At 38.2% G+C, this 13,775-nt stretch overlaps 2 protein-coding genes across 3 annotated transcripts; one reads left to right on the top strand and one right to left on the bottom strand.

Moving 5' to 3' along the window:
* Positions 1-13: 13 nt before the first annotated feature.
* Positions 14-12,908, top strand: LOC149736138 (HSPB1-associated protein 1-like). Of its 2 annotated transcripts, none has more exons than XM_089879316.1 (10): positions 14-191; positions 682-894; positions 1,159-1,253; positions 2,343-2,479; positions 3,127-3,253; positions 4,035-4,993; positions 5,958-6,018; positions 8,532-8,711; positions 9,547-9,693; positions 12,364-12,908. In XM_089879316.1, exons 1-6 carry the CDS (start codon positions 14-16, stop codon positions 4,689-4,691), a joined length of 1,407 nt encoding a protein of 468 aa, XP_089735442.1. In that variant the 3' UTR covers positions 4,692-4,993; positions 5,958-6,018; positions 8,532-8,711; positions 9,547-9,693; positions 12,364-12,908. The 2 variants fall into 2 exon arrangements, with proteins under 2 accessions (XP_089735442.1, XP_089735441.1); XM_089879315.1 differs by having other exon boundaries at positions 2,343-2,491.
* On the bottom strand, positions 4,986-12,592 carry LOC149736139 (transmembrane protein 26-like). Its single transcript, XM_089879307.1, has 10 exons — positions 12,336-12,592; positions 10,768-10,906; positions 10,349-10,466; positions 9,787-10,136; positions 8,516-8,687; positions 7,775-7,863; positions 7,230-7,388; positions 6,783-6,914; positions 5,885-6,011; positions 4,986-5,558 (listed from the first exon to the last, which is right to left on the bottom strand). Exons 1-10 carry the CDS (start codon positions 12,590-12,592, stop codon positions 5,461-5,463), a joined length of 1,641 nt encoding a protein of 546 aa, XP_089735433.1. The 3' UTR covers positions 4,986-5,460.
* Positions 12,909-13,775: the final 867 nt, after the last annotated feature.

Raw genomic sequence — 13,775 nt, 5'->3', positions numbered from 1 at the left:
TTAGTTGTTTAGAATGGCAAGTTTTAATTTAAAGAAATATTTGTCGGAACAAAAGTTGGAGCTCCCAGTTGTGTTTCGTAATATAAACCAAGTGTTTGAGTGGAAAGTTTCAAGTTTGGACCTGAATCGCCTACAAGGGATGATAGGAGATAAAAAGATCAAAGCTCGTGTCGGCCAGAAACAATCGGAAAGTTAGTAGGTAGTAGTTTTATAATACATTAACTATTAAGTTTGTCTGCTAAAGAGTCGGACAATTAATATTGGCAAAATAATATTTCTTATAATGTCCCAAAGATAAAAAAAAGGCAAATAATTTACAAATCGTCCGAAAATAATAGGATAAGAATTTGGTTGTGAAAAAGGTTTATTAGTTAAGATCAAGAGAGTCCTGTAGATAGATATATCTCATGCTCACTAACCTATACACCATAGCCCTGGGATTTAGGCCCATTACCCAAACATTGTATATGCACATTCTATATGGGTGAAGCCCTACAGTGAGGCACGTTATGGGACCTGGGATTTAAACCAGAGTTGGTTCATTACTCCAACATTGTAAATGCACATTCTATATGGGTGAGGTCCTACAGTGAGGCATGTCATGGGACCTGAGTTAGGAAAAAGTTGGCCGATTATATATAAAACTCTATCAACATAAATTGATTATAATAATAATTCCAGATCTACAATGGGAAGGGGAATGTCGATACATCAACATAACCATAAGTGACTTCATACAACTTATAAATTCAAACAACGACCAAAACTCATTCAACATTGACTTAAATAACGAATGGGTTTACGCTGATTATATTTACGTTCGAGACTTATTTAACGAAGTTCAAGATTTTGAGGTTTTGGATTTTATTCAATGGAAAGACCTTGGATTTTCAGGTAACTATATCTGTTTAAACGATTGTCGTTTTGTCGATATATCCTGTCTTTTCATTGTGAATATTTCTAAATGCTAATTCCCTTCTCTTTGTTGTGAATGAGATTTAAGACTTTCTAGTAGTTTTTATTTTTACCGCGTTTTAACAACTGTTGTTTTGCTGCTAATTCCTTTCTCTTCGTTGTTTTATTATTCTCATCTTCCCTGTCGTATTCCAAGATATCTAAGAAGTTTGTGTTGTATCGCAAATATCGTTTATCTTCCAGGTACTGAAGGAACAGACAGTGCGATATGGATTGGCACCCAAGGAGCTCATACTGTTTGCCATTATGATACTTATGGATACAACCTTGTATTACAGGTATGTATGTGACTACAGCACACGTCTGTGTATTAAACCCCTAAGTTTCCGACTCTGAGGATAAACATGAAAGTATCCTAACTCGACAGTGAGCATGAGGTGTATGAAGCCACCATGTATGGTGTGCAACACTCGTGTTATAACTCGACAGTGAGCACGAGGTGTATGAAGTCACCATGTATGGTGTGCAACACTCATGTTATAACTCGACAGTGAGCACGAGGTGTATGAAGTCACCATGTATGGTGTGCAACACTCGTGTTATAACTCGACAGTGAGCATGAGGTGTATGAAGCCACCATGTATGGTGTGCAACACTCGTGTTATAACTCGACAGTGAGCATGAGGTGTATGAAGCCACCATGTATGGTGTGCAACACTCGTGTTATAACTCGACAGTGAGCATGAGGTGTATGAAGCCACCATGTATGGTGTGCAACACTCGTGTTATAACTCGACAGTGAGCATGAGGTGTATGAAGCCACCATGTATGGTGTGCAACACCCGTGTTATAACTCGACAGTGAGCATGAGGTGTATGAAGCCACCATGTATGGTGTGCAACACCCGTGTTATAACTCGACACTGAGCATGAGGTGTATGAAGCCACCATGTATGGTGTGCAACACTCGTGTTATAACTCAACAGTGAGCATGAGGTGTATGAAGCCACCATGTATGGTGTGCAACACTCGTGTTAAAACTCGACAGTGAGCATGAGGTGTATGAAGCCACCATGTATGGTGTGCAACACTCGTGTTATAACTTGACAGTGAGCACGAGGTGTATGAAGCCACCATGTATGGTGTGCAACACTCGTGTTATAACTTGACAGTGAGCATGAGGTGTATGAATACACCATGTATGGTGTGCAACACTCGTGTTATAACTCGACAGTGAGCATGAGGTGTATGAAGCCACCATGTATGGTGTGCAACACTCGTGTTATAACTCGACAGTGAGCATGAGGTGTATGAATACACCATGTATGGTGTGCAACACTCGTGTTATAACTCGACAGTGAGCATGAGGTGTATGAAGTAAAAATGTCTCGACTCGACATGAGCATGAGGTACATTCCTTCCCTCCAGGTCCAAGGGAGGAAGAGATGGATGTTGTTCCCGCCCTCGGACTCTCAACACCTCCATCCGACCCGCATCCCTTATGAGGAGTCGAGTGTCTTCAGTAAAGTTGATCTTCAACATCCAGATCTGGAGGAGCATGAGAGGTGGGGATGGTGGTGAGCATGAGGTGTATAAGTGGATGGTGGTGAGCATGAGGTGTATAAGTGGATGGTGGTGAGCATGAGGTGTATAAGTGGATGGTGGTGAGCATGAGGTGTATAAGTGGATGGTGGTGAGCATGAGGTGTATAAGTGGATGGTGGTGAACATGAGGTGTATAAGTGGATGGTGGTGAACATGAGGTGTATAAGTGGATGGTGGTGAGCATGAGGTGTATAAGTGGATGGTGGTGAGCATGAGGTGTATAAGTGGATGAATTTGACTTGTTTATTTATGCATGAAAGGGGCAGGAATGCTATTATGGCTGTGGTTATTTATCTATGGGTGAGGCCCTTTCAAGGGACCGGAATGTAGTCCAGAGTTGGCCTATTACCCCAACACCCAGACTTATATATGATCGAATAAGGATTTATTCTTTGGTCAGAGTAACAAAGATCAGATGAATATACAACATTGTAAAGGTGGGGATATTGATGGTTGGTATAATGCGCCTTTGAATTAAACATAAATAATAATAATGTGCATTTGTTAACAAAGCTATCGGATCAAATTTAACTTATTTATCCTTGCATGGTGTGGCAACGTCGGTCTATATAAACTTGACAGTGAGCATGATGTATATTATTTTACAGTTTCACATCCTGCCACCCCCATGTTATAACATTGGAACCAGGTGACATGTTATACGTACCACAACAATGGTGGCATTACGTGGAAAACTTGGAGACAAGTATAAGCGTGAATGCATGGTTTCCATCTGTAAGCATTTCATGTATATTTGTATTTACTCTGTTTATACATTCTCTGTGTCTCTCTATATATGCTTGTTTATATGTATTTACTGGTAACTATTCAGTCCAGTACTGAATGAATGAATGTAACTTACTTTATCCTCGTGTGGCCGGAAAACGACAGTCGTTATCACACGGGTTTAACACCTCGTGCAAACTTACAAGTTACCATGTATGTTACTTTGTGGGTGATTATGTATTGGGGGATTTATTTTTTATTTTTTTTTATATGACTGATAATTTGGACAACCCATTAGTCACCACTGGGTTGGAGCAATTGCCGTTAAGTGTCTTGACCAAGGACACATACGCCCACAATGGTAGCAGCGTCGAACCTTGAACCCATTACCTATTGGTTACAGGCAGCCACTATGCCACGGCGCCGGACACTGCCTCAGTGTATATGTGTTTGCATTGTAACTGAAGGATACCGGGTTCAATGCTCGGTACTGATAGCTGTATGTGTCCTTGGGCAGGACAATCAGGTGTACCTTTAAAAAAATTGGTTAAAATTTTGAAAAATTGGTTAAAAAGTGTTTTGGTGGTTAGACCTGTAGGCCAGAGGATGATGAGTTCAAGGCTCAAATCTGCCACCGTTGTGGCGTATGTGTCCTTGGGCAAGTCACTTAATGGACATTGCTTCAACCCAGTGGTCACTTATGGGTTGTTTGGCAGGTTTATGTATTCTTGTTACCTATCAGTTACACCCAACACACTAAATACAAACAACTTCTTTTATTTCCTCCCAGGATGAAGATGATTTGACTCGGGTGAAAGAAGCCGCATCAAAACTAATCATCAAATCAGCATCTCACTCTTGCTCTCACTTCTCCTCCCACTCTTGCTCCTCCAATCCCTCCCACCCTCCTCCTCCATCCTCCTGGTTCAATCCTACTGAAACCACCTCATCAATCCAAGAAGACTTGGAATTCCTACAATTGGCTGTGGAGCATTACAAAAAAAAACAAAGAAAACATAAACCAAAAACTACAGAAAAAAATGACAAAAAAAACTTGGAAAATCCTAAAAGACATAATCAATTTGAATCTGATGATCAAAAAACTCAAAAAAATCCTGTAGAAAGCGACAATTTTGAATGTGTTGCCTCAAAAACATCAGAAAAACCTGAAAATTGTCATAATTGTGAACCTCCTGCTCATTATAATGTGTGTAGTCATACAGTACCTCAAGGAGTTGAAATAATTCCAGTTAAAGAATTAACTTTTGAAGAATGTGTTGAGAAATTTGGAATTTGGGAAAATATTCTCGGCCGAGAAAAATCTACGAAAAAATTTAAAAGAAGTTTTGAAAAAATTTCGTTTCAAGATTTTGTTGAATGTTTGTCGACGCCAAAGGTTGTGGACTCTCTTGTTGGTGAATTGTTGAAACGGGGACCAAAGGAATAAAACATATTGGCCCTGTTGTACTGTGAACTATAAATACTTTGGTATATTTATTTAGAGATTGATATTGAATTTAAATAACAATGTCTCACTGACTAAGAACATTTTTTCATCAGATGTTTTTTGTTATGTTTTTAAAAAGTGAGCGTTATATTTTCCTTTGGCACCAATCATGTTATGTTATTTAATCTCTCTCTCTTGCTATTACAGAAACAATTTAGTCACTTTTTGTTAATATTTATTTGTAGCAATGTTGCAATAAGAAGAATAAACAAACAAGAAGAAATTGGAACAAGAACAAAAAAGTCAGTAAGAAATATTTATTTTCCTTTTTGGATAAATTACCAACAAGTTTAGTTTTGTATCTAAATGGCTGAATTTAAAAGTGTTTCCAGATAAAAAATTAAATGGCAAAGTGTTTCCAAATAATTCAAACTATTTCACTTTAATTGTCAGAGAAATGAAAAAATATTTCGAATAAAAGTAATTTTTATAAACATGAATTTCCAATATTTATTTTTACAATTATACTGAAGTTGTTTAATCAATAGAATAATTTTGGGCCAGAATAGTTGTGTAACAAGTCAGATATAAACATAACATGTTCAAAATGTTGAACTATTGGCACAAATACATCATGTGTTTTACCTAAACTGTTGGCATCATCAGTGCTTGTAAAAGACTAAGTAGACTTGGTGAAACATCTGCTATAACGAGTCTACACTCGATAACTGTAACCTTGATATATAACAATGTATATTCAATACATAGTTCATATGGTCCCTTTTCGCCGTGTTCTAGCCTTTGATTCATTTTCCAGCCGTATCTTCACTACTACACTTCCGTTACGCTTTGCTTTAAATGTAGCATCTGTGAATTTAAACAATGGATAATCACTTAAGTTTTCACCCATTTCAATGACATTCATATGTTACAAACGATTGGCGCTCCATGCAAGGATAAATAAGTTTCATTCATTTATTTAAACTTCACCCATGTTATAAATCAAACCTATACCATACTTTTTCTTCGAAAAGGAAAGCTAAGTTCAGGTTAGTTAAAATAACGAAGAGAAGGAAATAAGCAGCAAAATACAGGCGTTAAACACACTGCAGGTAAAAACTGCATGTCTAAATGTGTCAGATAAAAGTGTGGCTGCTACATTTGAAACAAAATGCTAAACCTAATAAACTCACTTGAAATATCCCCCGCCACGACCCCCCTTCCTTCCACAGAGGTCCGAGCTAACCTTTCTAATGTTCCTTTCAGTGGTTGGAGCTCCGATTGAGTGGCAGAGTCCGGCTTCTTCTTGTTATGTTCAATCTGGAAGGTTAAAATAAATATTCATTAATATAGAATATATTTTCCCACTCTTGCTGCGAGGTATACTGCAATACACTACTGTGGGGTAAGATGGATACCATTATATGATTATAAAATTCTGTAAACAATATTTGTTTACTACTGTTAGTCTCTCATTACTTCTCAAAGCATTTTGTTGTCCCCTATAAAAAGCTGTCTATATGTTGCTCCCTTTAAGTTGTATGTTTGTGTCCACTTTAAACTCCTTAACTTTGTCCCCATTGATTTTTTTGTATTACAATTATGTGCTACTGGTGTCAACATCTTTTTGAACTGAGTGACCTTAAGACTTTCAACTACCAATTACCTAAAATAACAAGGTTAAACACTGGTCTATGTGTTTTCACCAATTTAAAAAAATACCCAAGTCACTGCAGTGAGCTTTGAACCTGTTACTCTGTCCGGCGCCGTGGTATAGTGGTTAGCGCGCCTGCCTGTAACCCAGAGGTAATGGGTTCAAGGCTCGATGCTGCTACCATCGTGGGCGTATGTGTCTTTGGGCAAGACACTTAACGGCAATTGCTCCAACCCAGTGGTTACTAATGGGTTGTCTAAATTATCAGAAATAAATAAAAAAAAGAAAAAATCCCAAAAAAATAATTACCCACAAAGTAAGATACATGGTAACTCGTAAGCTGGCACGAGGTGTTAAACCCGTGTGATAACGACTGTCGTTTTCCGGCCACGCGAGGATAAAGTAAGTTACATTCATTCATTCATATAACAACTCACCTGTAAAACTACAATCCTATAAAGTTGTAAGATAACAACCAGTGCGTTCTTTCCGGTGAAAAACACCATCATTTGGTGGATTTGGTTGTATACGATCATCATGTAGAGTCTGAAGGCCAAGAAGGGAAGGTCCTGGGATAAATGAATGAATGATGCTGAAAAAGTTATCTGGGGTAAATGTAACTTAAATGCAAACAGAGACTGTTACCTTAGAGTAAATGAATAAATAAATATAAGTAAATGAAATAAATGATGGTGGAATAGTAATGGGAGGAAAAGTTAGTGTACACAGAAACCGCAGTTAGAAGAATGTAACATATTTAAAAAGGAAGCACTTGCAAATAAAGAGATTTTTACAGTTTGGCTCACAAGTTACCATGTATGTAAAAATGGGCCAACTTTGACCTAAACCCCAAGTACCACTTTATACAATAAGCATCATATCACCTGTAGCAACAAAGTAGCGAGGATCCCCCACAAATCTGCATCATTAAATATAGACCTCGCGCAACAATTGCTATTATCTTGAACAATGGCTACTCTTTCCCCGTTCGAAAACCCAACTCTGGTTTTTCTTGACTTCGCTGCAGTCAGCACGAGCGTAAACTGTGAGCATGAGGTACGAGGTTCAAACCCAGATGGGGGAAGATATTGTTAGTGTTAATGAGGAAATAGGTTTGAGTGGGTTAATGAATCAATGTAACTTATTTATCCTCGTGTGCCCGGAAAACGACGGTTATTTTAACATGGCTACGGGTGTTCTGTTTTATACACCTTGTGCGAGTTACCATGTATGTAACTTATTTATCCTCGCATGGCGAGGCAACTACAGTCGTTATGTTCTGTGTTACCTCATGCCACGTAGAGTCTTGAACCTGCAACCTCTAGGCTAGATGCAGGTGAGCTAACCATGGTGCTGCTTTATTAAAACAAGTGACTATGTAATTAAAAGTAAAATACATGTATAGACACAACAATATGAACCTTGATACCTGTAACAAACTCCACGACCATACTGCGTATATAATGTAATGTAGAAGTCTGTTGCACTGAACTTGTTTCACATCGTTGTCGATTGTTTCTGTTCAATTTAAAACACAATGCTAAAATGGTTTGTTGTCCTTTATTAAACAATCGGTTGGATTTTTGTCCGTTACATTTTATTTTATTTGCGTCTCAAATATTAAACATAAAACACAATTTCCGAAACTGCATTCTTAAAAATATTTGGTATCCGTTACTTAGAAGAAAAAGACCCAAAATTTGTTTAACATTTAAAAAATGTAGAAGAATTTGTGATTTTTATGCAAATTTGAAATTTTCCAAAATGGCTCCATTGTTGCGTTCTAGACGTTATTTGCTTATTATGTTATGTAACAATGCCTATTGTTTGCATGACATAAGGTGGAATTTGAACAATCAATATAAAAATATGAGTTATGACATCACAATAACCTGTAACGAACTCTAGAATGTTTAAAATATTAATACTTGTTCAACGACTCTAAAGGAGCGTTGTTAACTGTTAAAAACACGATTAGAAAACATGGGATATTATGTGCTAACCCTGTCCCATCTTACCCCACAGTAATATATATGACGTGAAATTATAATTAATTTTGTAGGTTATTGTTTTTCTTTATTAAAAATTTAAAAACGCTTAAGACAAAATTTAACAAAATTAAGAAAAATAATACTAATAATATACAAATATAGTTATGACATCACCATACCTGTAACAAATTCCAGAATATCGGCTCCGACACCAATAAACACAAGGAGGAGCTGTGACAATTGTTCTCGGGTGATCTCACCTTTGGGCAACAACCATCGTCCGATGACGAGAACGAAGAGAAGGACTTGGTGGAGAGCGAGGAGCCATTGTTCGGGGTCTAGTTTGTGCAGCTGTAAGGTGGAGGATTATGCTTGGTGCGTGTAAATCACATAGTTATACTGCAAGGGTGAATGAATGAATGAATGAATGAATGAATGAACAAATAAATGAATGAACAAATGAATGAACGAATGAATGAGCGAATGAATGAATGGATGAATGAATGAATGAACGAATGAATGAGCGAATGAATGAATGAATGGATGAATGAATGAATGAATGAATGAATGAACGAACGAACGAACGAACGAACGAACGAACGAACGAACGAACGAACGAACGAACGAACGAACGAACGAACGAACGAACGAACGAACGAACGAACGAACGAACGAACGAACGAATGAATGAATGAACGAATGAACGAATGGATGAACGAATGAATGAATGGATGAATGAATGAACGAATGAATGAATGGATGAATGAACGAACGAACGAACGAACGAACGAACGAACGAACGAACGAACGAACGAACGAACGAACGAACGAACGAACGAACGAACGAACGAACGAACGAACGAACGAACGAACGAACGAATGAATAATAATAAGTGAATGAATAAGTGAATGAATAAGTGAATGAATGAATGAATGAATGAATGAATGAATGAATGAATGAATAAGTAAATGAATGAATGGAGTATTAGGGGAACTATAGTAAATGAATGTAGGTTGAGAACTTGGTAGAGAGCGAGGGTAAATTGTGGGGCTGGGGGAGAGGGTGTATGATAGGGGTGAATGAATGTAACTATAGGGGTGACGGGTGAGAAAGGTTTTGTTGGGTCAGTGTAAAAGAATAATTTTCATAGCAATACTTTCTTCAACCTCAAACAACTTGCATTCATTCATTAAGTGACTTTCATTTCAGATTTTTTATGTGAATGAGCGGAACTGTAGGAAGAATGAATGTAACTTTATGGAGAGTTAGTAAACGTTGTTCGGTTATTACTAAGAATGGATACAACATTGTATGTGGGGAAGATCATGGTGGTTTGTGTTTGAATGTGAGGAAGAGGTGAATGCCTTCAATATGAGTGTATGACGTCATATACCTTCTATGTGACGTCACTCTTATATAATTCACTTTAATGATGTCACAATTACTCACCAATTCATCTACTGTTCGCGTCGCGTTGTTCACAACGTTCGAGAATTCGTTCAATTTACGACGTGTGACGTCAACAAAGCCATGGTTCTCGCGTTCGCGCGTCGTCGTCGTCAACAGAAATTGCGTCGTTTCTATTGTTCGTTCATTACCAACACCGGTCGTCATGGAAACATCGTTCTCGCTTTTCGTTACAACGTCAGGATTCAATGACGTCACAATAGGTAATTCCGTTCTTGTATTTATGACATCATAATCGCTTGTATATCCCGCGGTAGTAGCGTTTATGACGTAGGTTGTGGTTCGAAGTCGTTGTTTGCGACGTAACTTTCGCTTCCTCTTCCTTCGTTTTTCTGGATAAAGGAAAAAATTAGGACGTTTTAAGCAAATATATCTGTGTAAAAAATGTGTTCTTTCTTTCTCTTAGAATAATTGCCAAATAAAAGCGCGGCTGCTAAACCAACATTGCACTATAAACATATAATGAGTTGTATAGTTAATTAAAACAAATTAAGCTACTTTCGTTAAATACTATATTTTCATCACAATAGTTATTGTTAACCACCTTTGTTGTTTCCACTTGCTTCTGTGACGTCACGTTTGTATCGGTTGACGTCATTATTCGATTTCCACGCGGCTGTGACGTCACTTACGTTTTCAATTTGCGTCATTGGGGGGGATATCTAAAAATTGAAAACAGTTTTTCAAACCCTGGCCTGGATTCGAACCCAGGATCCTTGGTTCTCCAACCCTGGCCTGGATTCGAACCCAAGATCCTTGGTTCTCCAACCCTGGCCTGGATTCGAACCCAGGATCCCTGGTTCTCCAGCCCTGGCCTGGATTCGAACCCAGGATCCCTGGTTCTCCAACCCTGCCCTGGATTCGAACCCAGGATCCTTGGTTCTCCAACCCTGACCTGGATTCGAACCCAGGATTCCTGGTTTTCCAACCCTGGCATGGATTCGAACCCGCCTCCATACATACCGTTACATTGATATCCACTATCGCCAAACACCCTCCATCATGTAGCGAAGTATTGTCATAATAATCCATCTGTGCGATCTGTAGAAACCATAGACTTGGTACAACACTGAGGAGGTAGAAAAACACACTTGGGCAAAACCTGGAAAAAAGATGAACATAAAACTTGTTAAACGAATACAACAAACTTTAATGTAAAGACACGGTTATAGAATTCTGAATATAATTCTACAACAGATAGAAAAACACGCTTGGGCAAAACCTTTCAAACTAACAGAACATATACTTCTTTAGAACATGCTCTAAATATTTGGATGAAGCCTTGTTAGGTATACACCATATTAATATTTGCTCCAATACAATAGAAGATCCCGTTAATTTGGGATATATGGTAGGATGGGGGTAAGATGGAATACCGTTGGCACATAATATCCCGTATTTCCCAACCTTGTTTTAACAATTAACAACACTTTTAGAGTCGTCAGGGTACGGTTATATAACTCTGTAAATATTCTTTGTTTACTGGCAAATGGAACGATAAAAAAGAACGAAACATGGACCATCTTACCCCATATATACAAAATCGGTAAAATTTGCTGCCGTTTCCAGAATTTCACGAAATTAAACAAGTTTCATCGTTATTATTGGTTATTATTGCTAGCTAAATAATTGGTTTAGAAGTTTTCAAGCGCTGCCCGAAGCGATTATTGTTATTCGTCCATTCCATCATTACTGGGTGATTGTTACGTGACAGAGATCGCGTGTTCAATTTCGAGATTTGGAATCTCAGCAATTATGACGTAATAAACGTAATTCGTCGAACATAATGGCAGGTGCTTTAAATTCGAAATTTTTTAAACATAAATTATACGGTGGGTATCAGTGAGACACAAACGTTTTGGGATCAAAATTTTCACTGGTAGCCAGCGGAAGGAATTTCATATTCTTTATCCAAATAACTCTCGTGTTTTATAATATTATCTAAAATAAGCTAACAACCAATTAAAAAATTGTTCTAGGTTGAAAACTTGTAACAGTAAGATCTCGCGACTTCGCCATTCATTGCCTTTTATTATGATCAAACAAAGACTTTGTTTGAACTTGGGGCGGAGGGCATTGTGTCGTCACAAGAGAAAACGCGAACTTTGTATTTGAAGTCGATTGTTATTTGTTTGTGACGTAACAATTATTGGTTTGTGTGTTAATGTGGTTTGTTTCGTAAACAAGTAAGATTGTTTCGTCATAACAGAGGTCGCGGTTAATTAAATCATCACGTGTGAGCTCATGCGTGGTGAACTCAGTAAAGCGTTAAAGGGGTGATGACGTCATATGACGTAGTAATTAGACGAATCTGTCGACTTTCCGATTTCTTATTTGGCGGAAACTTGAACGACATTCAAAATAGTCGAGTGTGTTTGTGTCGCAAAATACCAGGAAGTTGTGTCTCGTGTGTGTGTGTGTGTGTGTGTGTATTTTATATGGGTGAGGTCCTACTGCCTGGACATTTAAAGAGATTTTCGTAACCCATGGGTTCCACAGTTCGAATCCCACCCCTGGTAGTAATAACTCACCACTTATATTCCTTTCCTTGCCGTACAGCCAACGTGAACACCATCTCCAGCACCAAACATCCCAAGCCTACACTTAACGCGTACAAATACACAGGTTCGTATAACTCGCTAATCCTCCACAAAGCAAGTGTTGCGTGTAATATGAACATGAGTCTGGTCAACACTGCGGATACTTTGGGCACGCAACCAACTTTTTCTCTCTTCTTTATCCTCGCCGATGATTTACGCCGAGATACGTAACTGCCGTCAATAGCCATGGTAATGGTGACGTATCTATGCCCTATGACGTCATCAGTGCTATCTCTGTAGATGTGACAAGAGTATTATTTTTATTATACGTCGTTAAATGATATTCTAATGCTATATGATATATTAGGGTGGGGTAAGTTGGGACACGCTTTTATTCTCTTTTCTTGTCCAATTTAGTATCAAACAAAACTATATAACTGTACCATCACCGACTCTATGAAAGCGTTGTAAATTGTTGAAGGCACGTTTGTAATATATTGGATTTTGGTGCCAACGGTATCCCATCTTACCCACAGTTCAACATAATAAACAGTTAAATCACACATACTGACGTTGACTATATACCAAGCTTATTCCTAATGGCCTCAATCGTTGTGAAGCATAACTTTAATGGCCCACGCGCCCATACACCTTTAGTTAATCTGTCTTCGCCAAATTCTTTACATTTTTGGCGTCAGCAAAAGATTTCATCACCGCCTTACAACCACTGGTTAGACTCAAGGCTGTAACTTTAAATACAGTTTGTCGGTGCCGTGGTTCAGCCCAGTAGTCCATTAATGGTTTGTCTGAGCTGTTTTCCATACATTGAAATATAAATAAGAAGAATCACCCACAAAGTTACATACGTGGTAACTCATAAGCGAACACGAGGTGCATGAAGCAGAACACCCGTATTATAACGACTCTCATTGCCCCGCCATGCGAGGATAAACAAGTTACATCTATTGTTCAACCCTACTGTATTGAAATGTTGTTACACCTTCCTCGAGTAGTTTTTAACGAATGCCGTATTTCGCTCCTTTTCTCTCACTTCGTTCATTTGATCTTCGCTATCGTTCTTTTTATATTAAGTAGTACATAAGAAACCATAACTCTAAACCCCTATTTCCTATATACAACTACAGCTAACTCAACCTATACCACATATACACAGCCTAACCCGTTGGCTACGGCGGTTCCAACTAAACTAAACCTAAATTCTTTGACTCGTCTGGTTTTATTGCTCCCAGCCACCTTTCATGACGTCATTAGGTAAACGGTAATTTTTGTGTCTCGCACTGGAGCGTGACGGCAGGTTAAATAATGAGAAAATGGTAGGGTTGTAAAACAATGTCCATGGGTGAAAAAGCAAACAAAGAAATATCTACGAGCTACAGTGTATAGTGTGAACCCCGCTTAAACAAACAAACA

This window comes from Ciona robusta, chromosome 5 (assembly GCF_009617815.1).
Source record: "Ciona robusta chromosome 5, ASM961781v2".
In the NCBI taxonomy this organism is placed as follows: domain Eukaryota; kingdom Metazoa; phylum Chordata; class Ascidiacea; order Phlebobranchia; family Cionidae; genus Ciona; species Ciona robusta.
The sequence above is the reverse complement of the archived record's forward strand: the minus strand, read 5'-3'. Positions and strand labels throughout refer to the sequence as shown.